The sequence below is a fragment of the Eschrichtius robustus genome, chromosome 21, assembly GCF_028021215.1.
Source record: "Eschrichtius robustus isolate mEscRob2 chromosome 21, mEscRob2.pri, whole genome shotgun sequence".
Taxonomy (NCBI): domain Eukaryota; kingdom Metazoa; phylum Chordata; class Mammalia; order Artiodactyla; family Eschrichtiidae; genus Eschrichtius; species Eschrichtius robustus.
Genome location: NC_090844.1, coordinates 31,284,191 through 31,308,958, shown reverse-complemented (window position 1 = coordinate 31,308,958; position 24,768 = coordinate 31,284,191). Strand labels below are relative to the sequence as shown.

The window sequence follows — 24,768 nt, the reverse complement described above, 5'->3', positions numbered from 1 at the left end:
AAATCGATAGAGAAAATCAATGAAAACCAAGCTGGTTCTTTGATAAGATCAATAAAATTGATAAACCTCTCACTCGGCGTGTTAGGTGAAGAGAGAGGATACTAATTACCAACACCAGTAGAAAAGAAGTGTTTTAAGTATACACAGCATGCCCATTAAAAGGACAATATAGGAATGTGATGAACAACTCTGTCCCCACAAATCTGAAATCCTAGATGAAATGGTCCAACTGCTTGAAACACACCATCTGTCAAATCTCACAGAAGAGGAAACAGGCGATCTCAATATGTCTGTGTCTATTAAAGAAGTTGAATAAAACTGATAACCATCCAAATCAGAAAGCAGCAGGCCCTGATTGGGTTCATTTTTGAATTTTGCCAAACACTTAAGGAATAAAGTGTACCAATTCTCTACACACACTTTCAAAATATGGAAACAGAGGAAACACTTCTAACTCATTCTGTGGGGCCAGTATTATTCTAACAACAAAACATCCGATGACATTAAAAGAAAAGAACTACAAACCAATATCTCTCATGAGAATATATGCAAAAATTCTCAATAACATATTGGCAAATAGAAGCCAACAATCAATTTAAAAATTGTAAACCAAAACCAAGTGGGATTCATCCCAATTAATTGTAATTAATTGTAAGCAATTACCATACAGGTTAAAAAGGAAAAATTAGTAAATTGAGTAATGCTACAGAGTACAAAATCAACATAAAAAATCATTTGTGTTTCTACAAACTAACAAAATGTCAGAAAGAGAAATCAACAAAACAATTCCATTTACAATACCATCCAAAAGAATAAAATACTTTGCATTGAATTAAACCAGGGAGGTGAAAGACTTATACTCTAAACCTACAGTACACTGATAAAAGAAATTATGACACAGTGGAAAGATATTCAGTGCTCATGGATTGGAGGAATTATTATGGTTACAATATACATACTACCTAAAGTGATCTATAGATTCAATGTGATTCCTATCAAAAATCTAATGGCAATTTTCACAGAACCAGAAAAAAATATCCTGAAATTCTTAGGGAGCCACAAAAGACCCCAGATAGGCAAAGCAACCTTGAGAAAGCTGAGGTATCACATTTCCTGATTCAAACACCATTAAGAGGCTATAGTAATGAAAACAGTATAGTATTGACAATTAAGCAAACAGAGAGAAAAATGGAACAGAATTGAGAGGCCAGAAACCAATCCACACAAATAACATCAAATAATCTTTGACAAGGGTGCCAAGAACACAGACTGAGGAAAGGATAGTCTCTTCAATAAAAGATGTTATAAAAACTGGGTATTCAAATGCAAAATAGTGACATTGCACCCCTATCTTATACCGCTTACAAATATTAACTAGAAATGAATTAAATACTTAAGTATGATGTGAAAATATCAAAATAAATAGCCTAAAAGAACCATAACATTCTTGGCAATGATTTTTTGGATTTGAGATCAAAAGCTCAGGCAACAAAAGCAAAAGTTTTTAAATAGAACTGCATCAAACTATTGATAAACAGCTTCTGCACCACAAAGGAAAGACAACCTATGGAGTGGGAGAAAATATGTAGAAACCATATCTCTGATACGGGGTTGATCAAAACTATATAAGGAATTTGTATAACAGTAGCAGAAAAACAAATAATCCAATTACACAATGGGCAAAGGACGTGAAAAGTTAGCTTTCCAAAAGAAGATAAACAAAGTGCCAACAGGTACATGAAAAGGTGCTCAACATCAAAATCAGCAGGAAATACAAATCAAACCACAATGAGATGTCACCTCACACCTGTCAGGATGTGTTTTATCAAAAAGAGCAGCAATAACAAACGTTGCTATTTGTTTGGACGTGGAGAAAAAGGAACCATCGCACATTGTTGGTGGGAATATACGTTGGTGTAGCCATTATGGGAAACAATACAGAGGTTTCTCAAAAACTTAAAAATAGAACAACCAAATGATACAGCAATCCCACTTCTGCACATATATCCAAAAGGATGGAAATTGCTATTTCCAAGTGTCTCCTGCACGCCCATGTTCATAGCAGCTTTATTTACGATACCCTAGATATAGAAACAATCTAAGCGTTCAAGAGTGAATGAGTGGATAAAGAAACTGTAAGATATATATCTTATGTGAGACAACCAATGACATATGATATACATCACACATATGTATGAATATTATTCACCCATGTGTTAAAAGGATTAGTCTGGAGAACATTATACTAAGTGAACATAGCCAGACAGAGAAATAGAAACACTTTATGATCTCACTTACTTGTGGAATCTTACAACAAAAAGGTAAATTCCTTGAAACAGAGGAGAATGATGGTTACCAGGGGCTGGAAGTTTGGGGAGATAAGGAGATGCCGTCAAAGGGTACAAGCCTTCACTTACAAGATGAACAAGCTCTGGCAATCTAATATACAGCATGGCGACTATAGTTAACATAGTTATATACTGTGTTATACACTTGAAATTTGCTAAGAGAGTCAACCTTAAGTGTTCTTACCACAAAAAAGGTCACCATATGAGGTGATGCATGTGTTAATAAACCTGATTGCAGTGATCATTTTACAGAGAATAAAAATGTGAATTAATCATGTTGTATTTTAGATATAGAAAAACTTATTCGTAAATGTCACCTAATCATGCTGAAAAATAAAAAAGAAATATTAAAAATTTTAAGAATTGAAGCATCAGTGAGATAGGAATGGTCAAAATCTAGAACACTGACAACAGACGCTGGCAAGTTTGTGGAGCAACAGAACACTCATTCATTGCTGGTGGGAATGCGAAATGGTAGAGACAGCCAGTCGAAGACAACCTGGGGATATTTCACAAAACTAAACATACTCTTACAATCCAATCCAGCCAGCCATCACACTCCTTGGTATCTACCCAACGGAGCTGAAAACTTAATCCCACACAAAAACCCTACAAATGTACGTTTTATAGCAACTTTTTCAACATTGTCAAAAATTGGAAGCAACCAAGATGCCTTTAAGTAGGCGAATGGATTCATAAACTTTAGTGCATCCAAACCATGGATTATTATTCAGTGGGAAAAAGAAATTAGCTATTAAGCCACGCCAATACATGGAGGAACCTTGAATGCATATTACTAAGTGAAAGAAACCAACCTGAACGGCTGCATATTGTATGACTCCAACGACATAACAATTTGGAAAAGGCAAAACTATGGAGAAAGTTAAACGTTGCCCAGGGTTACAGTGGCAATGAACGATGAATAGGCTGAACACAGAGGATTTTGAGGGCACTTAAAATACTCTCTATGATACTATAGCGATGGATACACGTCATTATATGTTTGTGCAAGCCCACAGAATACACAAGACCAAAAGTGAACTGAAACGTCAGCCATGCACTTTGGGTGATTATAGTGTGCCCACATAGGTTCCTCAACTGTAACAAATCTACCACTGTGCTTGGGGAGGTTATTAAAGACGAGCTATGCATATGTGGCTCCAGAGGATATCTGGAAAACTCTATACCATTGTCTTAATTTTGCTGGCAACCTAAAACTGCTCCCCCCCAAAAAAAAAAAATCTTAAGAAATGGAGGGATAAAGACTTTTCCAGACAAAAGTTGAATTATTTCTCACCACTCTATCTGCATTACAAGAAATACAAATGAGAATTCATCACCTTGAAATGAAAGGGTGCTAAAGAGCAACATGAGAGCAAAAGAAAGAATGAAAGTCATTGGTAAAGGAAAATGCGTAGGAAATTTCAAATACTATATTACTGTATTGGTAGTGATTAAATCACTTTTAATTCTAAAATAAAAGTTAAGAAACAATAGTATATAAAAATAACTGTAACTAAAATCATGTTAAAAGTTACACAATATGAAATAATGTAAATTGTGACACCAATAACATAAAATGTATATGAGGGGGAGTAGTAAAATTGTAGACTTTTTGTATGTTATTGAGGTTTTTATCAGCTTAAAGTACACTGTTATAGCTGTATGATATTTCATGTAAGGCCCATGGTAACCAAAATGAAAATATCAATAAAGGTTACATAACAGAAAAAGACAAAGAAATCAATACACATGGAACCAAAAAAAAAAAAATCAATGAAACTCAAGAAAAGACAGCAAGAGAGGAAAAGACAGACAAAAGAACTACAGTCAATCAATCAATCAATCCAACAAGTAACAAATAGGCATTAGTAAATAACTTCCCTATCAATAATCACTTCAAATGTATATGTTTAGATGCCACAAACAAAAGATGTCAAGAGGCTGAAAGTGGGGGACAGGTTTCAACTCGATACTGTCTGCAGGAATTTCACTTTAAATTGAAGGACATATAGCGGCTGAAGGTAAAGGGATGGAAAATATATATTCCAAACAAATGGCAACCGAAAGAGAGCAGGTGTTTAATAGGGAAGAATACGTCTGACTCCATATTAGATCTGTTCCTTTTACTTTACCCTTTGTGCTCTGTTGCCTGGGCTTAGTCATGCTGGCTCTGCACCTTTTGTGAAAGAATGTTGCCTATGGCTTGAAATGTACAGGACAGCCTGACCCTGACTTGACCTGAACAGAGAATAACATTTGTCTTGTTGGGGGTTTACAGGAACATCTTGACCTGACCTACATGGATGGCTGCAAGAACAAAGGATCCAACACCAAGAAGTTTGCAGCAACTAACTACACCCCTCCCTCAGCTTGCCTTTAAAAGGGCTTTGCTGACAGCCTTTGGGAAATTCAGGCTTTTTAAGGCAGGAGCCACCCGTCTCCTTACACGGCCCTGCAATAAACCTTTCTCTGCTCCAAACTCCGACGTTTCGGTATAGTTTGGCCTACTGTGTGTCGGGCACAGGTGTAGCTATACTTACATCAGACGGAATAAAGTCAGGAAAGTCACAGGAGTCAAAGAAGGACATTTTATAATGATTAAAGGGTTAGTCCATCAGGAAAAGATAACCATTATAAATATATACACCCTCAGCATTAGAGCAGCTAAATATACCCACAGCAAACACTGACAGAATCTGAGGAGAGATATAGACAGCAATACAATAATAGAAGGGGACTTCAATACCACACTTTCACTAATGGGTATAGGAAGCAGACAGGAGATGAGTAAGAAACAAAAAAGAGGACTTGAATAACATTATAGCCAAAATCTACCAAGCAGCTACATACAGAGCATTCCCCTCAAAAGCAGCAGAACATACATTCTTCTCAAGTGTACACAAGCTTTCCCCACAATAGATTATATGTTTGGTCACAAAGCAACTCTTAACAAATTTAAGAAGATTTAAATCATACAATGTGTCCTTTCTGAACACGTTTTGGAATGAAACTAGAAAGGAATAGCGGAAGGATAAGTAAAAAATCCACAGCTATGTGGAAATTAACAACATACTTTTGATCAACAATTGAATCAAAGAGAAGAATCAAAAAGGAAATTTAAAATAGCTTGAGACAAATGAAACAGAAAACACAACATACCAAAATTTATGGGATCCAGTGAAAGTGGAGGAAAGAGGTAAATGTATAGCTACAAACAAATACATTAAAAAGACCTCAAATTAATAAACTAACTTCACATCTCAAAGAACTAAAAGAAGAACAAAGCAAGCTCAAAGTAGCAAAAAGAACATAACAAAGAATAGACCAAGAATAAAATGATAATAAGTAGAAAAACAATAGAAAAACCATAAAACTAAGAGTTGGTCTTTTGAAATGATAAATAAAATTGACAAACCTCTATCTAGATTAAGAAAAAAAGAGAAGTTTCAAAAATAAAATCAGAAAAATGAAAGCTCATGCCACAAAAATAAGAAAATAATATGAACATTATATACCAACAAAAATAAGAAGAAAATAATATGAACATTATATACCAACAACCAGATACCATAGAGGATGGATAAATTCTTAGTGACATGAAACCTAAGAAGAGTGACTCATGAAAAAAATAGAAAATCCAAACCGACCTATAACTAGTACGGAGACTGAATCGGTAATCACAAACCTCCTAACAAGGAGAAGCCCAATATCAAATGGCTTCACTGGGGAATTCTATAGAACATTTAAGTAAGAACTAACACAAGGCTTCTCAAATGCAAAAGAGTGGGGAACACTTCCAAACTCACTTTATGCAGCCAGCATTACTCTGATACAAAAGCCACATGGAAAGAACAGTACAAGCTAACATCCCTCATGAATACAGATGGAAAAGTGCTCAACAAAATACTAGTAAACCAAATCCAGTGTAATCTAGCACCTTAAAATGGTCATACACCATGACCAAGTTAAATTATTCTTGCAATGCAAGAATGGTTCAACATTCAAAAATCAATGTGATAAAACACATTAAAAGGACAAAAAGTCAAAATCACATGATCATCTCAATATATGCGAGAAAGAATTTGTCAAATTTTAGCATCAATCATAAGAAAAACTCTCAGCAAACTAGGAATGGAATGAAATCAGCACAACCTAATAAAGGCCACATATGAGAAGCTCATAGCTAACAACATATTCAACAGTGAAACCTGAAAACTTTTCCTCTAAGATCAGGAACAAGGCAAGGACACCCACCCTCACCAATTCTATTCAATCTTAGATGGGAAGTTATACCTAGAGCAAGTAGACAAAGGAAGAGAAAAAAATAAAAAGGCATCCAAATTGGAAAGAAAGAAGTAAAAATATCTTTGTTTGCAGATGACATGATCTCATAGATAACAAAACCTAAAGACTCCACAAAATCCCTCAAAGTTTTAGAACTAACAAGTTCCATAATATTGCAGAATATATAATCAACATTCAATAATGGGTAGCATTTCTCTACTTACAGAGAACTATTTGTAAGGAAAGGGAAATTAAGAAAACAAATCCATTTACAAGATCACACACACACAAAATACCTACAAACAAATTTAACCAAGGAGGTGGGAAATTGTACTCTGAAAACTACAACGTATTGATGAAAGAAATTAGATAAGACACAAACAAAGAAGACATCCAAGTGGCCAACAGGTAGATCACTAGTTACCAGAAAAATGCAAATTAACACCAAAATGTTATTTTTGTGAGATATCACCTCACGACTGTTAGGATGGCTATTATCATGTGAACAAAGGACAAAGAGTGCTGTTGAGGGTGTGGGAAACTGGAACTGTTGTACACTGTCACTGGGAAGAGCATATGAAACGGTTGCTATAGAATATAGTAAAAATGAAAAACAGAACTTCCCTGTGATCCAGCAATGTCACTTCTGGGCAGTTACACCAAAGAACTGACACAGGAGCTGCAGGAGATATTGGCACTGCTATGCTTACTGCAGCACTATCCGCAATAGCCAAGATGTGAATAAAACCTAAGTGGCCATCCACAGAAGAGTGGATAAGAAAATGTGGTATATATGTATTCTATGGAATACTAGATAGCCTTAAAAAAGAAGTAAGTTATGCAATATGGGACAACATGATTCACCTTGAGGACATTATGATAAGTGAAATAGACCCATCACAGAAGGACAAATACCGCATGACTCCACTTCTATGAAGTATTTAAACGTCAAATGCATACCACCCAAAAGTGGAATGGTGTTTGCCAGGGGCTTGGCTAGGGGGAAATGAGGAGGTACTATTTAATGGGCATAAAGTTTCAGTTAAGCAAGAAGAATAATAAGCTCCAGGACCTTCTGTAAAACATACTGATGTCAACAGTAATGTAATGTATGCTTAAAATTTGTTAAGAGAGTAGAACTCATATTAAATATTTTTACCACCTTAAATTAAAAAAAAAAATATATATATATATATAAATTCAGAAAAAAGTCAACAGAAATACTCACAAAATTGATGAAGGACATAAACATTTAGATTCTGGAAACTGATCAAACCGGAAATAGAATGGGTCCAAAGTCACTCACAACAAGAAAGATCATGACTAAACTGAAAACAATAAAAATATCTTCAAAGAAACCAGACAGTAATGTCATATAACCTGTAGAAGAACACCAGTTTGAATGACAGTACATTTCTCATCTGAAAGTCATGAAGTCTCAAAGGAAATACAAGAGCAATTCTCACATGTTGACAAGAACATTACTGTCCAACATGAATTCTACATCTGGCAAATTTATCCTTTAAGGATGAAGGAAAAATAGAGACTTCCTCCGACAGAGGAAAACTAACAGATTTAGTCTACAGCACACATACCCTAAGATAATGGCAAAAAGAAACTCCAAGAAACAAAGGTAATACATCACAAAAAGGCTTGGGTAGTCTTAAGGAACTAGGACAAATAGAACGGTTTAAAATACGGGTAAATATAATGAATTATCATTTCCCTCATGAGTTTCTGAAATCATATCTGGTAGTTGAAACAACAATCACGCAATATCATGTTATGCTTAATGTATGGAGAGGAATATTTGAGCAACTATATTTATAAGGTACAGAGGATAAAGGATCCTAAATGGAAGTTGGGTTTCAGGGTTTCTCTTGAAGAAGTAAAAAGTCCACAACAGTAGGCTAGGTTCTATATGTTTATTTTAATACCTCAAGCAAAAGCTAAGAAAAGTATAACAGGGAAAAATCCATTAAAACACTATAAACAAATCATGATGTAATCTTTAAAATGTTCAAGTAATCCAGAAGAAGAAAACAAGAAAAAAGAAATGAGTAGCACAGAAAAAAAAAAAAAAGGGGAAAGAATATAGCAGACAAAAGCCCTAACATATCAATCACTACTTTAAATGTAAATAGTCTAAAAACACCAAATAAAATACTGAGTCCCAAGGCAGATGGAGGAAACAAAAAAATCAAACAAACAAAAACCACACCTTATGACCCAACTAAAAATAGTCTCTACAAGAAACTCATTTCAAACATAAATTTTTTTCCACTTCCAATGACTTTATTTTTTTACTTAATTTTTATTTTATATTGGAGTATAGTTGATTTATAAGGTAGTGTCAGTTTCAGGTGTACAGCAAAGTGGTTCAGTTACAGACATAAATTTATAGGTAGACTGAAATAAAAAGAATGGAAAATATGTCATGCAAATATTGATAAAAATCATATCAGAGAAAGTGAACTTAATTGCAAAGAAATCTACAAGGGAGAAAGAGAGTCACTATGTGATCATAAAAGTATCCACTTATCAAGAAGCAGAGCAATCCTAAATGTATAAGCATCAAACAACAGAACTTCAAAATATGTGAAGCAAACCCTGGTACAGCTGAAAGAGAAAGACAAAAACCACAACAGTAAAGGAGGAATTCAACACACTCCAATAGGTTATTGCTAGTACTAGACCAAAAATCAGCAAAATATAGAACTGAAACGCAGCATCAATCAACCTGATCTCCATGACGTTTATGGACCACTCCACCCAAGAACAACAGAATACACATTTTTTTTTCAGGTATCCAAGGACATTCACCTACAAGCCCAATATACTGGATCATGAGGCAAACCTTCATAAATTAAAAACAAATTGAAATTATACGAGGTATATGCTCTGACCAAAACAAAATCAAACTAAAATTCAACAGACAGACAACAGAAAAAAAAAAAAAAAAACCAAAACCTCCAAACACTTGTAAAGTAAATAACAGACTTTAAAAAAATCGGGTCAAACAGGAAGCCTTAAAGGAAAATTTAAAAATACATATATCTGTAATGAACATGAAAACTCACCATATTGTTGTGAGACACAACTAAACAGTGTTGAGAGGGAAATTTTAGTACTAAAATGCTTACAGTAGAAAAAGGAATGGTCACGTATTGATAATATAAGTTTTTTCCTCAACAAATTAGAAAAAGAAGAGCAAAATAAACCCAAAGCAAGGTATAAGGGAGAAAAGAATACGAGCAAAACACTACGAAATTGAAAATAAGAAAACAGTAAAGAAAATCAAAGCAAGAAAAAGCTGGTTCTTTGATATGTGCAATAAACTGAAAAATCTCTAGCAAGACTGACAAAGAAGGGAGGACACACATCATCAGTGTCGGAGGTGAACCAGCATTATCACTACAGCTGCTGTAGCCATTAAAAGGGTATGAGGATTGCAAGAAAATACATGCCGAAATGCCACTGAGATGAAATAGACCAATTACTTAAACACACACCACCAAAGCCATACATAGGAAACAGATAAACAAAATATTTCTATAACCATTAAATAAATTGAATTGGCAATTTAAAAGCTCCCACATACACACTCACACACACACACAAAATTCCCAGGCCCAGTGATTTCACTGAAGAATTTTGCCAAACATCTTAAGCATTAACACGTATTTTATACAATATCTTCCAGAAAAACAAAAGAAGAGGTAATCTTTCTCAGTGTATTTAATGAGGCCAGTATTATTCTACTCCAAAAATTAGACAAAGTCAGTACAAAAAAAGAAAAATCACAGATCAATATTTCTCAGGAACTTTGACCAAAAAAACCTCAAGAAATTATTAGCGCATCAAAGCCAGGCATGAATAAAAGAATCATACACCAGGACCAAGCTGTGGGGTTTTTAGGTTTGAAAGGTATTTTCTAGGTATTGTTTCAATATTTGAAAATCAGTCAGTGCAATCCACTATATCAACAGGCTAAAAAAGAAAAATCATATGATCATATCAGCGGATGCAGAAAAGGCAACCGATACAATTAAATACACACCTCCCCTTCATGGGGCAGAAAAACAAACAAACAAATTCTTAGCAATCTAAAAATAGTGAATTTCCATAACTTTATAAAGAGTATATTAAAAAAAAAAAACCTTATATCAAACATTATCCTTATGGTGAATGATTGAATACTTTATCCCTACAACTGGGAAAATTTTGAGGATGTCTGCCATCAGTATGGTTATCTGACAGAGTACCGGTAGTTGTAACAAGCACAGTAAGGTAAAGCAAAGAGATAAAAAGTATACAGATTGAAAAAGAAGAAAACAGAAGGCCATATTTGTAAAAGATCTGACTATGGAAAAATTCTCAAGGAATCTATCAGAAAAAAACAACAACAAACTCTCATAGAATTAATATGTGACTTCATCAAGGTGTTAAGGATATAAGATCGACACAAACAAATGAGAGTTGTATTTCTAGATAACAACAAACATATGTAAACTGAAATTAATATAGAGTACCATTTACAGTTGCTCCAAAGAAAATGAAATACTTTGGTATAAACCTAAAAAAATATCCACAGGATCTGAATGCTACAATTACAAAATGCTAATGAACGACATTTAAAAAAAAGACCAAACAAATGGAGATTCTTACTGCACTCACGGTTGGAAGAATCAACAGAATAAAGATGCCCATTCTCCCCCAATTCATCTGTAGGTTTAACAGTGTCTATCACGATGCTAGCAAGGTTGTTTACATACAGAGGATAGTTTAGTCTAAAATTTATATGAAAAAGAAAAATATCTAGAATAGTGTAAAAATCTTGAATAAGAATAAAGCGGGAGGAATCACTCTAGTCAACATAAATGCTGAATATGCAGGCAAACTGAAGAAGACAGCAGGATACTGGCAGAAGGAGAGTCACATGGAAGAACTGCACAGAACAAAGAACCCAGGAATATATCCGCATCAATATGACCCCACCCCCGACTTTTTGACAAAGGTGCAAAAGCAACTCAATGCAGAAGAACAGCCCTTTCTAGAAATAGTGTTGGAACAATTCCACATCCCTGGTCAAGTGAGTGAACCTTGATCCAAATCTCACACTTCATACAAAATCACCTCAGGTGAACACACCATTAAATGTAAATAGAACTACAACACTTTTAGAAAAGAAAAACACACAGAATCTTCAGGAACTCTAGGGCAACATAGATTTCTTAGGTTTGATAGCCAAATTACCATTCATAAAGGAAAAGTTGATAAATTAACTCTCATCAAAATGGAGAAATGCTGCTCGATCAGAGACCTTATGATGAGGATGAAAGGACAAATTACAGACTGGGAGCAAAATCTGCAAACCGCATATCTGGTAAAGGACCTGTAATTAGAATATATAAACTCCTCAAAGATCAGTAGTGAAAAACCAACCAACGAGAAAAGTCCAACGAGAAAATGGGCAAAAGACATTAACAGATATTTCACAAAAAGTGACAAGCTCACGAAACTATAGTCAACATCATTAGTCATCAGAGAAATGCCAGTCAAAATTACATGAGATAAAGTACACATCTATCACAATGGCTAAAATAAAATTGTAAAATTTAAATAGCAAACAAAATGGCAAGAATGCAGATACTCTTTTCTCTCTCATTCATTGCCAGCAGAAAGTTAAAATGGTACAGCCACTCTGGAGAAAATATTGGTAATTTCTGTCAAAAATGAATATACACTCACCGTATGATCTGGCAATGATATTCCTGGGTATGTATCCCAGAGAAATAAAACTGCACACCTACACAACAATTGTACATGAACGTTCACAGAAGCATTCTTTTCAATCGCTTAAAGATTGGAAGAGCCAAACTATCTCTCGGTTGGTGAAGTATGAGAATAACTAAACATGGTGTTTCTTTGTGGAAAGTGGTTGTTGAGGAATTCAACTTTTAAAAATAGATTTCAAGGGATTGAGATTTTCTATTACTTCTCTCAATCTTGATAAGCTGTACTTTTCAAGGAAGCTGTCCATTTCATCTAAATCATCAAATTTATTGGCATAAAGCTGTCATAATTCTCCAAGATATAATTTTATCTTCTGTATGACTAGCAATATCTCCTTTCACCCCTAATATTGGTGGAATTTGTTTCTGATCTAGATAAGTCTTACTGGGGGTTATTAATTTTATCAGTCCTTTGAAACAACTAAGATGTTATTCCCAGTCAGAGGGCCAAGTTCAGTGTGAGATTTGCCTTCCATGCTTTCCTTCTGTCAGAGAGAGATTTCCTGATTTTTTTTTTTTTTTTTTTTTTGTCAAATGTCTGAAAACAAATGTCTCATGGATTTTGTCCTGCTTTCTACTTGTAGATGGTGAGAAAGACAAATGTTGTACGAGTTACCATATTTTAAATTTCATTCTCTCTCAACTGCAACACAGAAACAGAATCTGACCAATCACTCGCATTTGCCTCTTCCCCATCATCTATTCTGGCAAAATATGTACCTTAGACTAAAGCCAACTTTCTCACATACTTTTAAGCATTTCTTGACTCTTACCTGCATTTTGGGATTGAATTCAAATTCCTGTGTTTTTCATGTAAACCAGTTCAGATTCTGTACCCAAATTGCTTTTGCAACTTCACTTTCTTGTGCTCTTTCTATAAAGTGGTTTCCACTGCTCAGGTCCTATGGTACCTCCATCAAAACTTCTCCCTGTCTTCAGTGGCTTCTTAGTTCCTTTCCCCACATTTTTTCCCCTCTCAAACTCCTACTTCCAGAGAGTGTAAATGACCTTTTCAGGTAAGTGATTCCTGAGTTCCAAATTTTAAAAGTAGTCATTCTATTCTGTATGCTTTCAGAGCAATTGCCGCATTACATTTGGGTTTGTGATCAATCTGCTTGCCCAGTAACTCAGCCGAGCCTAAAGCATTCTTCTTCTTCCCACCAATGGCACCTTCACCACATAATAATAAAAATCTACACAACATAAAGTAAAGCTTACCTTTACAAATGAAGAATCTGGATGCAATATCCCTGACTTGTTGTATGAATATACCAGGAAATGAGAGTCTAAGAATGACCTAATTCAACCAAAATAATAATACTTCGTTGTAATAATAGCATTAGTAAAAGTAACTTCCAGAGTCATGAAATTAAACAAATTTACATTTCATTTTATAAGCTCAAATACGCAAAAATTAAACGGGCTCATCTCTCCATTATCTAGCTTTCTTTCTGATACCACGTTAGGTATATAAGAGAAAACAAGAACCAGGATGACCGGATACCAGTGTGGGCATTGGAATGACACAGATTGCTGTCTAGTAAAATCCAGGACTTCAAGATTCCCTCAACAAAGTTTTCTTTTATAGATTCAACCATCAATACATCTCATGGCATAAATCTCTCAGCTAAAATTTGCTAATAAGTAGCCATGGATTGATAAAAACCAAAAAAAATACACGCTTTTCATTAGCTTGTTTCCGTGAAGTTATGCTGTGCTACAAAGCATCCTCCAAATTCCCAGTGCCTTAAAATTACAATGAATGTTTTTCCACAAGGTTACTTGCAGGTTCAGCTCCACATTGCCTTCATCCTGGAACCTAGGAAACAGCATGGTCCCTCCACGGAACATGCTTTTCTCGTAGCAGAAGGAGAAAAATTGTAGAAGCACACGATGGATCTTAAAGCCTTTGTTTAGAAGCGGGATTCTAGTCTTTTGCTCAAATCTCATACATTATTTCTATAGAAAAACATGACATAAACAGGGTATGGAACTAAAATCTTCTTACAAGGAGGATGGTGATTATCATGGAACAATCTAACATCGTTATTTACTGTAGGGTTGAGACAGGCTGGGACCCGGGACCCTTTACTGGAGCGCTTGGCCTGGACACACGTCTCCTTGAGCAACAAAAGACAGAGGGGCTCTAAGGAACTAAAACTAACTGCCTGCACGTGCAGTCTGGGTAATTATGAACAATAAGACACACAAAGGCCGTAAACCGACTGCCACTCCGGAGGTGCCAGGAGCAAAAGCAGGGTACTTACTGCACATGATCCCTGCACACAGCACCACCAAGCAAGTGGGGAGACCACCAATCCACCCCTACCTTCACCCCATTTAAGGAACCAGCCCACCCTCCTCAGAGAGTGAGCCAGGGAACCTGTCACTTGTTTTCGCTCCCTCCTGCTGCAGCACGAGCCTCAACAAAGCCTTGCCTGAACTCCTTCTCTGGCCACTTATCAATTTCTATTGATTAAAGAGTCCAAGGACCCTAGTCCATAACAGTGACACTGGGATTTCTCATGGATTCCAAACATCAAGAAGGTTTGAAGGCCAGAATGGAAGAGAAACTAGAGCGTTAACAGAGTACTTTTTTCACCACTACTTTTCTTATCTCCTTCATGTCCTCTCATTCTTTTTAAAAAAATTTTTAGTGAAGTATAGTTGATTTGCAATGTTGTGTTAGTTTCAGGTGTACAGCAAAGTGATTCAGCCATATATATATATATATATATATATATATATATATATATATATACACACACACATACATATATATATATTCTTTTTCAGATTCTTTTATCATACTAAGAAAAGTAAGTTGGACAAAGACGAATATCCTATGATATCACTTATATGTAGAATCTAAAAAATGATCTCCTTTACAAAACAGAAATAGACTCACAGACACAGAAAACAAACTTATGGTTACCAAAGGGGAAAGGGGGGGAGGGATAAATCAGGAGTTTGGAATAAACAGATACACACTACTGTATGTAAAACAGATAAACAACAAGGACCTACTGTATAGCATAGGGAACTATATTCAATATCCTGTAACAATCTATTTCCTCTCCTTCTTGAAAACTTTTCCTTTTCTTCAATTCAAATAACAAAACCAGAGAGGTTCCCGGAGAAAAACTGGTATCTGTCAGTTTATATTCCACATATATTCAAGGAAAAACTCTGCATGGCCTGGGTTGGTTTAGGTGCAAGCATCTAGAACGTGAATTCTGGAACAGGGGCAGAGCCACCTTTTAATAACCGTAAGCATTTAAATGGAGGTGGTGGAAGTGGAAATCCAGAAGTAGTTCCCAGGAAAAAGAAATTCAAGATTAAAAACCTTAACAGATATTTGACAAGCATTATTAAAAGGATAAAAATTTTGTTTGCGAGTTTATTCAGCCTGGGCCCTTTTTCAAAGGCATAGTTTTGGCTTCCGTATGAAACAACAAAACAGTCTGCCTTAATCAGTGACATAACAAAAATACAAATGAGCACTGAAAGAAAACAACGTCCAATGAAAGGAAAATGAACAATAAAAAGCAGGCAAAACTTAAAAGTTAGTTCCGAATGAAGTAGCATTGATGAACAAAATAATCTTAATTTCAAGAGAAATTAATAAGCATTCCAAGGAGATCATTCCAAGAGAAAAAAAGTATACTCTGAAACTAAAACACATGACAGTTAATATTAAATAACTCAATAAATGTATCGAAGAGAATTTGCTTACTGTGAACAGAATTATAGGCCTAGCCAACAGAGGACAAATGCTGGTAAAATGCATGTCAAAAATAAAGATTTGATCATAGTTGTAGAAAAAACTATGATATGGAGCACAGACAAATAAGACCCAGGATGAAAGCATTGATTTCCCATAGAAGAAAAAAAATGCATAGGGACTGAAAATTAAAATGAAAAGTTTAGGGACTTGGGATATATTAGGGAGTATTAATGTAATACACACACACACACACACACACACACACACACAAACTCACACTCACCCACACACAGAAAACATACTGGAAAACTCACTTCACACAGACTATATCAAATTGCAAAAATTTATAGAAAAGAAATATGACTCACAAATTCTACACATTGCCAAATGTCATTCAGTTATGAGAACAAGAGAGACATCTGCAGACATGCACTGATTCGGGAAGCATGCCATCTGCAGATTCCATCTGAAGAAAATAATCTGAAGTTATTCTAACTAAACGATACCCAAGTCAGCATAAAGCTGCAATAAAAAGAAAAAAGTAAAAAGAAGCTTTGAAGAAAGTTGGAAAATGCAATACTGTTGTTAAAGAAACTGAAAGCAGTGAATTTACATCTTAAGTGGAAAAAGAATTTTAAGAAATACTATACGAATGTGATGCTATCACTTCAGGATCTAAGAGACACAAGAGAGGAATCTGAGAACCTAGGATAGAAAATACAAATATAATGAGTATATGAAAATTTCATTTTTATAGCAATAAATCCCCAAAACAAAGGAAGAAGACAATAATCTAGGTGGCATAATTGCAACATATAGAGGAGATCAAGTGTTAATATCTACAGAAAACAAAACTTCCCACGATAGATCATGGAACAAAAACCAGAAAAACAGAAAGATAAAGCCATAGTTTGAAAATAAATAACTCAAAACAAATGAATAAAAAATAACGACCCCCCCCGCCCCCGGCAAAAAAAAACCCCACCAAAATCTCAGGAAAAGCAAGTCAATGAGAACGGTCAGTAAACACTGGAAAAGATACTAAGTGTTATTAATAACCAGTGAAGTGCATATTAAAACAACAATAAAACAGCATTTGTCATCCACTAATTAACAAAAATAAGTGTGTGAAGATATTCATTTTGTCGAGAATGTAGAGAAAAGAAATACTTTTAAGCTATTGGCATGAGTAAAAATTGGTTACAAGGCTTTTGAAGAAGAAAACTGGCATTATATAGCACTTGAGAAATTTCTTATTTATAATCCATCAATTTCACTGGGGCCCAGGAAGTCATGGCCAAGGATGTCCATGATAGAGCTGTTCTTGCTGTAAATATGGGAGGATAAATAATTAATGGGATATATTCATTTGATGGCTACAGATGCATTTTAAAAAACAAACCCGTTTTGCACATATCATTATGAATGAATCTCAACAAATAATATTATGCAAAATGTTGCACAACGAACAATAATAAGTACCTATTGCTCACTCTTTTGGGTCATGTGTGGGTAGCCATGGCAGCTCTGCTAATTGTGGCCAGGCTTGCTCAGTGGTACACGATTCAGCTGAATGTTGGCTGCTGTAGGGATAAACAGAGCACCTTGGCTGTGATCCACATGTCTTTAATCGTCCAGCAAGCTAAGCCCGAGCATATTCTCATGGGGATGACAGACAAACAAGATGGAAAGCAGAAAAGCGCAACAGCTTTTTCAAGCCTGTGTTGGAATCAAGTCAGCCAACATCTCTCTGGCTAAAGTAAGTGACATAGCCCCAAACTGGGCTAGTAATTTGCCGGGCCCCCAAAGTAAAATGAAAATGTGGGGCCTCTCATTCAAAAGTATTAAGAATCTCAGGATAGCATCAGAAGAGCATGAATCCAAGCACAGAGCCCTTCTCACCTTGGGCTCTTCACACCCATGAAGACTGAGTGTGAGGTGGTTGTTGAGTTGTATACACTCCACCTCTTGATGAGAGAACCTCAAAGTGATACGGCAAAGAGTGAAGATACAGGGGAAGGCAAAGAATTGGGGTCACTTTTGTGATTCACCATGTTAAGGTCCACCCTTACCTACCCTTCTGACCTACCATAACAAATTGTATAATGGAATATACACTCTTGTGCCATTCATGTCTACTTGAAGGACGCATCAAAACATGATTTTTATTGATCTTTAGACATATGGATGAAAGACCCTAAAAATATAGCAGAAGAATATGTGTCAATATCATAATGGTAATCAGCACTGGGGAATGAGACGATTGAAGAGGTCTGGGTATGGGAATAATAGATTTCATTATTATGGCCATGTACCCTTTTTTTTAATATGTAGGAAAAATGCTTACATGTGCATCATTCATGGTAAGAACTTAATTGTTTATACTAATCTCAGAATTTTCCTTTTTTATTTTTATTCATTCATAGAAAAAAACAATATAAAAAATAGCGTGCTAATATAAACTACGGACTTTGGGTGATAATGAATGATGTGTCAATGCAGGATCATCAGTTACAGCAAATACATCACTCTGGTGGGGAATGTTGATAACGGAGGAAGCTATGTACGTGTGGGGTGTGAGGATATACAGGAAATCTCTGCGCCTTCCACTCACTTTTGTTGGGAACCTAAAACTGCTCTAAAAAATAAAGTGTATTAAAATGATAAGAAATAATAATAAGAAAACTACGCGAATAGGCACACCCCATACAGGAAAATGAACTAGCCAATAACTATTTAGAGAAATCATTTAGGGAAATACAACCTGACATTAAGATGAGATACAATATTTTAGTACATCACGCATGCTTTTGGAAATCTAAACTGCTACGGTTTTTAGAAAGTAACTGGCAATATCTCTCAAAATCTTTACATGCTATAAAATGTGAGTAATAAAGAAGGCCTACCTTAGAGGCGGTTGTGAAAATTAGTCAGTTACTACCTGCAAATTGCTCAGAAATACGCCTGGAATATGGTACGTGCTCAATAAATGTCAGTTGCTTTGGTTGCTTTCATTATTATTATTTATTATTATTACTATTACCACTATTATCAGCACTCATCCTGCTTGATCCAGAAGCCCATTTATTGATATCAAGACTATGAAACAAAATCTCTATTGTATAAGAATACACAGATAAAGATGTTTATTGTCAGACTCTATAGTGACAATTCCTGGAAATAACTTCATCACCCATCAATATTACATACTATGGGATCTCATCCATTAAAAATGAGTAAAAATTTATACATAGAGCAAGAAAATAAGTGCCATTATTAAATAAGGCCTGACACTTGCAGAACACTATTTCCATCTGTGCAAAAAAACAAAACAAAACAAAACAAAACAAAAAAACCCCTTTTTTGGTAGGTTTCTATATGTTTTATTTCAGGTAAAGATGAAATTTAAAATAGAAAATCATGGAATGATACACACAGGATATTGATACTGGTTTCCTCACAGAGTGGAAGTAGAAAACTGAAGAGATTAAAAATATATCCTATAGCAAAATGAGACAAAACTAGAGTGTAATATCAAGTAAAATGCTTAAAATCGTATAATTATGTAAAATGACATGAAACAAATAAAATTAATCATGGACAGATAAACTTACTCCCTTAATAGTTGCGATTATAATTATACTTTAAGGAGTTACATAAAATGATTTTCATGTATCTGATATACTTTAATATTTATATCATTAAATTACAGTTGGGTTTGAATATTAGATTTAAAAATCTAAAGATAAAGACTCGAAATTCTAGCCTGACATGAATCACCAAGAAGACTTAATATATTAAATAAATATAACCTTTATGCTCTTGAATATTTAGGCTCTAAATTTAGGCTAAATTTAAGGTAGTCATTGTAAAAATGTAAGAAACTAAAAACAACTGTATGAAAAGAAGCATGGCCACTTACTGTTTTTCAAGGTGGAGAGTGTATGTTTTCCTGTCAATTTTGATGGCATAGGTGACCTACAGCAAAGTAGTCAGAGAGAATGTAATTATTAGATATTTCAAATCCTTAAAACTCAAAAGCCCTAATTTTTAAAAATATATGTACTCTTTCATATAAGCATGGATTGTATCATGAGTGTATCAAAATTATATATATATATAATTATAGTTGCAGTTATCTTTCTTCAATCTTGGAATGTGTGACAGAATTAATCATAATCAAACTTACATAAAATCTAGGAGTCTAAATCTATTTCAAAAGTAAGAGCATTAGTCATTAGCATTTAAGTATCATAATCAAATTTTTAACTTCAAATGGTTACATTTAGAAATGCTGAGTAACCTTTGAAGAAACTTGAATTTTATTATCTTTTCCTACTTTGCAATTTTTAGAGCAAATAAATGGAAAATTAAACAATACAAAGCGAGTCCCCTTTTAAGAGTAAACTAAAATTAAACTAAAATCTGATGTTCACCTAAAGACACCATTAAGAAAGTTAAAAGGCAATTCCTAAAGAATGATATTAGCAATTCATATCCAATTGGCCAATCCACATTTGTGTGTCTCATTTCTAACAGTACATCTTTTCCTTCTCCTTTTCGTCTTCCTTAGTCTATCTCACCAAAAGTTCTGTTTTATATTCTTCTCAGAAATCAACTTTTGACATTGTGAATCCAGGCTACTTCAGCTTACTTTTGTCTTTCATTAATTCTACTTCTTAATTTAAGCAGCATCTTTAAGAATTTTAAGGTTATAATTATTTTTCTAATTTTAAATTGCTGACCATTTTTTGTCACCTGTTTAATTATTTGTGGTTATAAATTATGCTCCTATGCCATCTTCAGAGCAGGATTCAAATTTTTCTTTGTAATTTCTTCATTCTCGTTCATTGTTTATTATTTAATATCCATTGTGATTTATGATTTCTCCTTCAACCCGTGAATTATGTAGCAGTATATTTTTAAATGTCCAAATACATTTTTCAGTCCTTCTGTTAAGTTTTAACCTAATTGTATTGTTGCCAGGTGATGAGTTCTGTACTATCCGTACTTGCGTTTCATTTATTTATTTATTTTCCTTGCTGTGGTCAATTCTGTTGAATGACGCTATATATTCTTGAAAAGTATGAGAACTAGTCTTGAGAAGCATTATTTACAACGGAGATAGAGCATTAAGTGCAGCTTGATTAGAAAAGCTCTTATCTATTTCTAGGGATACCGACAAGTATGGGTGTTTCTGACTCTTGGCTGACAAGGGCAGAGAGATTTATAATGCACTGTGTAGGGTTCAAAACTCCCCTGGCCAGGGTTAGCTTCTGTTGTATTTCCCTAACTAGTTTGACAAGACTGGCTTGGCTACTTAAAAAGTCACTGAAAGCTTTTCAAGGAGCTCTCCCAAAGCCAAACTTCCTCCCATAAATCTTGTGATTTCAAGCCAGAGACTCAGCGTGCTCTGGGAGCACAGAGGTTGGGTTCACGGAGAGCTAGCTCATTGCGGATGCTCCCTGGATTCCTGATATTTGCCTGAATTCTCTTTGTCTTGCTGCACCAGAGGTTTTATCATTAACTAAAAGCCCCATGTGTGATATCCCTAGACTCTAGCAAGTCTTAACATAGAGCAGAAAGGGGAAAACAATACATAAACTTCATTGGGTTCACTTTATCCATCAATAAAATGTTTATTTTTGTTGTTCAAATTTTCTTTCTCTTTATGAAGAATTTTATGATTGGCCAATCATAAAATTGAGAAAAACACTTTAAGATCTCTCTATGGAAATGGATTTGAAAATGTCTCCCTGTCGTGCTATCAGTTTTCATTTTATATATGCTGAGGACATTTTATTAAATTCATACAAATTTAGAATTGTTATATGTTCCCTGGGAACTGAATATTTTATTATTATTAAGTAACGATGCTTATCTCATAATGTTGGGGTGTGTGTGTGTGTGTGTGTATGCATGCGCACATGTGTGTGTACCAAATACTGTCTTTTTCCTGCTATTATCATGGATCCTCATGTTTTCTTTTGGTAGCATCTTCCCAGTGTACGTTATACTCTCCTAAACATTTCAGCATCTCCAGACATTCATTTTGGGGGTGTGATAGCTTTTATAAATACATAATCGCTGGTGTTTCTTGGTACCACAAAGTGAGCCAGTCAGAAGTAGACCACTCTATAAAACCTGCCCCAGTGTCTAGTACAGTTTTTCAGCTGGCATTTGAGGACATTCCTCTACGATCTTGCCACTGAGGTTCTAATCATTGGATTCCTCTGCCATCCCTGTGTATGTTTACATCAACACTTCTTCCTTCTTGAAAACAAAGGGTCCTATCCAAAGCTGCTAATTCTTATTAAAAAAGAAGTCAAAACCAGAAAGAAACTGACAGCTAACAAAATGATTCAAATAGTCAATATACAGAAAGACATCTCTTGTTAAGACTTAACCAAAAAATACCTGTTAAAAGTGAAGCATTCACTAGGATGTACACAAGAGCAAAGATAAGAAGACTGAAGAGACCTGGAGAGGCCTCTGGAAGATAGGCGTCACTATTTCTGTTAATGGGAGTCAAATATAATGCAACTTTTCCAGCAGACATTTTGCAATGCTTATCAAAATTTTTTATAGTGGCTTGCCTGTTGATCCTATTGACTATTCAGGAAGGTTTATGAAACTATCTGCATGTATAAAATTTGAAATGCTATATGATGTTACACATAAGTTATCATGAAGTTAGGAAAAATAATGACAGGGCTGGATTATCATAAAAATAAATCCTAACTCTACACATAAATGAAAAAGCCAATTACAACTCTCATAAATGATCATTAAAAGTATATGTGCATGTGTGTATGTATGTCTCTAAAACTTCATTTCCTTCAAACTTACTGCCTTTAGAAAGTGAGGCGGCCATTCACTTTCTTAACGTCTCTGTACTGTCTAGATTTAACTTTACAATGTACATAATGTACACGCTTTACTATTCTAAGCAGATCAGAAATAACATTACTTTTACTTTTTACAAAGCTTTATATATGCCTATGTATGTAAATACAGGCATGAAGATACGCTTTATATACTGTCATTTTAAAATCATGCTACAAGCTAAATATTAGTATGGCCTCACTTACATAGAAGGCATTTTAAACGTAGAAAGTATTTTTAAACGTACATCTTTTCTAGAGAACAGTCCAGTAGACTGTAGACGCCATTTTGTGGGATAGGAATTCGGGGCATTTCTTTTCTCTGAGTCTGTGTTTTAAAATTGTTCCGTAACGTTCATCTATTACTTGGGAAATGAAAACAAAACACTTGCTCTCCCTCAGACAAAACCAAAACGTCTCTTGAACACTGTCATTAGGACACAAAATTTCATGAAGGGGTATGCATGAATTGATTTGGGTCTTGCAGTCCAGTAAAAATAAAATACTCATATCTTTTAAGTGATTTCTTAATTACATGCGTTTCTGAAACACCGCCGTCACTGGTGTTTGTCCTAATCTTCTGTGGCACTGTAATTTGTAGAAGTGATGTTTCAGTGTCTGCAGTAAGGAAAACAGGTGTGAGCGTTCCCCAGCGCACGGCAGCATCCTTATCCTTCTCTTACGTGTCCTGTCCTATCACATCACTCGTGGATCTTCCAAGCCCCAGCGCCCGCGCGCGCGCGCGCGCACACACACACACACACACACACACACACACACACAATATCACACTGCGCAGGGTTCTAGGAAGAGGCTCCTCTAGAAGCGGGAGTGTTACTACCCCAGCACCGTCCAGAGACCCTCGGGGCTGGCTGACCTCAGCCCTGGGTAGGTGAAGAAGGGCTGCTCCCAGGACCCCATCCAGGTTCCCTCCTCCCCCCACCTCCCTGGGAGACAGGCGCCCCCTCCTGCGGTGCAGGGCCCCGGAGTGAGGGACAACTATCCCAGTCCTGCTCGGAGCCCTCCGACCAGCGGGCCCGCCAGGACCCTGAAACTGGGCGGGCTCGGACCCGACGCCGGACTCTCCCCAGCCCGGCCTGGGCTTCTGGAGCAAGGAAGGCGACGCCCCCCGCGCCAAGGGACCCTGCGACGACGGGCCACCCTCCTATCCAGCAGGGTCCTCACTTACGATGGCCCGCGGAGGTCAGCCGGCCCAGCCCAGAGAGGAGCAGCAAGAGAGACAGCATTGCGTGGCCCGCCGGCCTTGCCACCGGGATGGGATGGCGGTTCACTGGAAACGGTGCAGCGAGCGCGCGGGGCCCTGCGCTCTAGGTCCCGTCGGGGAGGGGAGGGAGCTGAGGGGCGGGGTGGGAGGGCAGAGAGGGTGGAGGGGCGGGGCTGGGAGGGAGGGCAGAGCGGAGGGGCGGGGCGGGGCGGGGCGGGCCTGGAAGCCTGCAGCAGAGGGGCTGGGAGGAAGCTGAGGGGCCGGGCTGAAGACTAAATCCCGAGGTGCCAAGGATACAGAGAGCTATTTTCCATAATGCTTATGATTGCAACAGATGACTACAAAGTCCTTAAGAAAAACATCCCTGGAATGTAAAGCTGGCAAGAGTCGCACTTAATTTTCAAAAAGATTTACACCTTCAAGAGACAGAGAAAGGATTAACAATTACATGTTTTTAAAGGAAGTTGTCTAAGAAAAGGGAGTGTCTGTGTGCCTGTGCCTG

The 24,768-nt window shown here is 36.1% G+C and overlaps 1 protein-coding gene across 1 annotated transcript in view; it reads right to left on the bottom strand.

Moving 5' to 3' along the window:
* LOC137755878 (A disintegrin and metallopeptidase domain 3-like) overlaps positions 1-24,288 on the bottom strand; it is a 102,686-nt gene extending 78,398 nt beyond the window's left edge. Inside the window, exons 1-4 of the mRNA XM_068531995.1 lie at positions 24,231-24,288; positions 23,577-23,659; positions 20,080-20,135; positions 13,649-13,727 (exon numbers count right to left, since the gene is read on the bottom strand). Coding sequence (XP_068388096.1) covers positions 13,649-13,727; positions 20,080-20,135; positions 23,577-23,659; positions 24,231-24,288 — 276 coding nt within the window. The remainder of the gene's footprint in view (positions 1-13,648; positions 13,728-20,079; positions 20,136-23,576; positions 23,660-24,230) is intronic.
* Between the last annotated feature and the right edge of the window lie 480 nt (positions 24,289-24,768).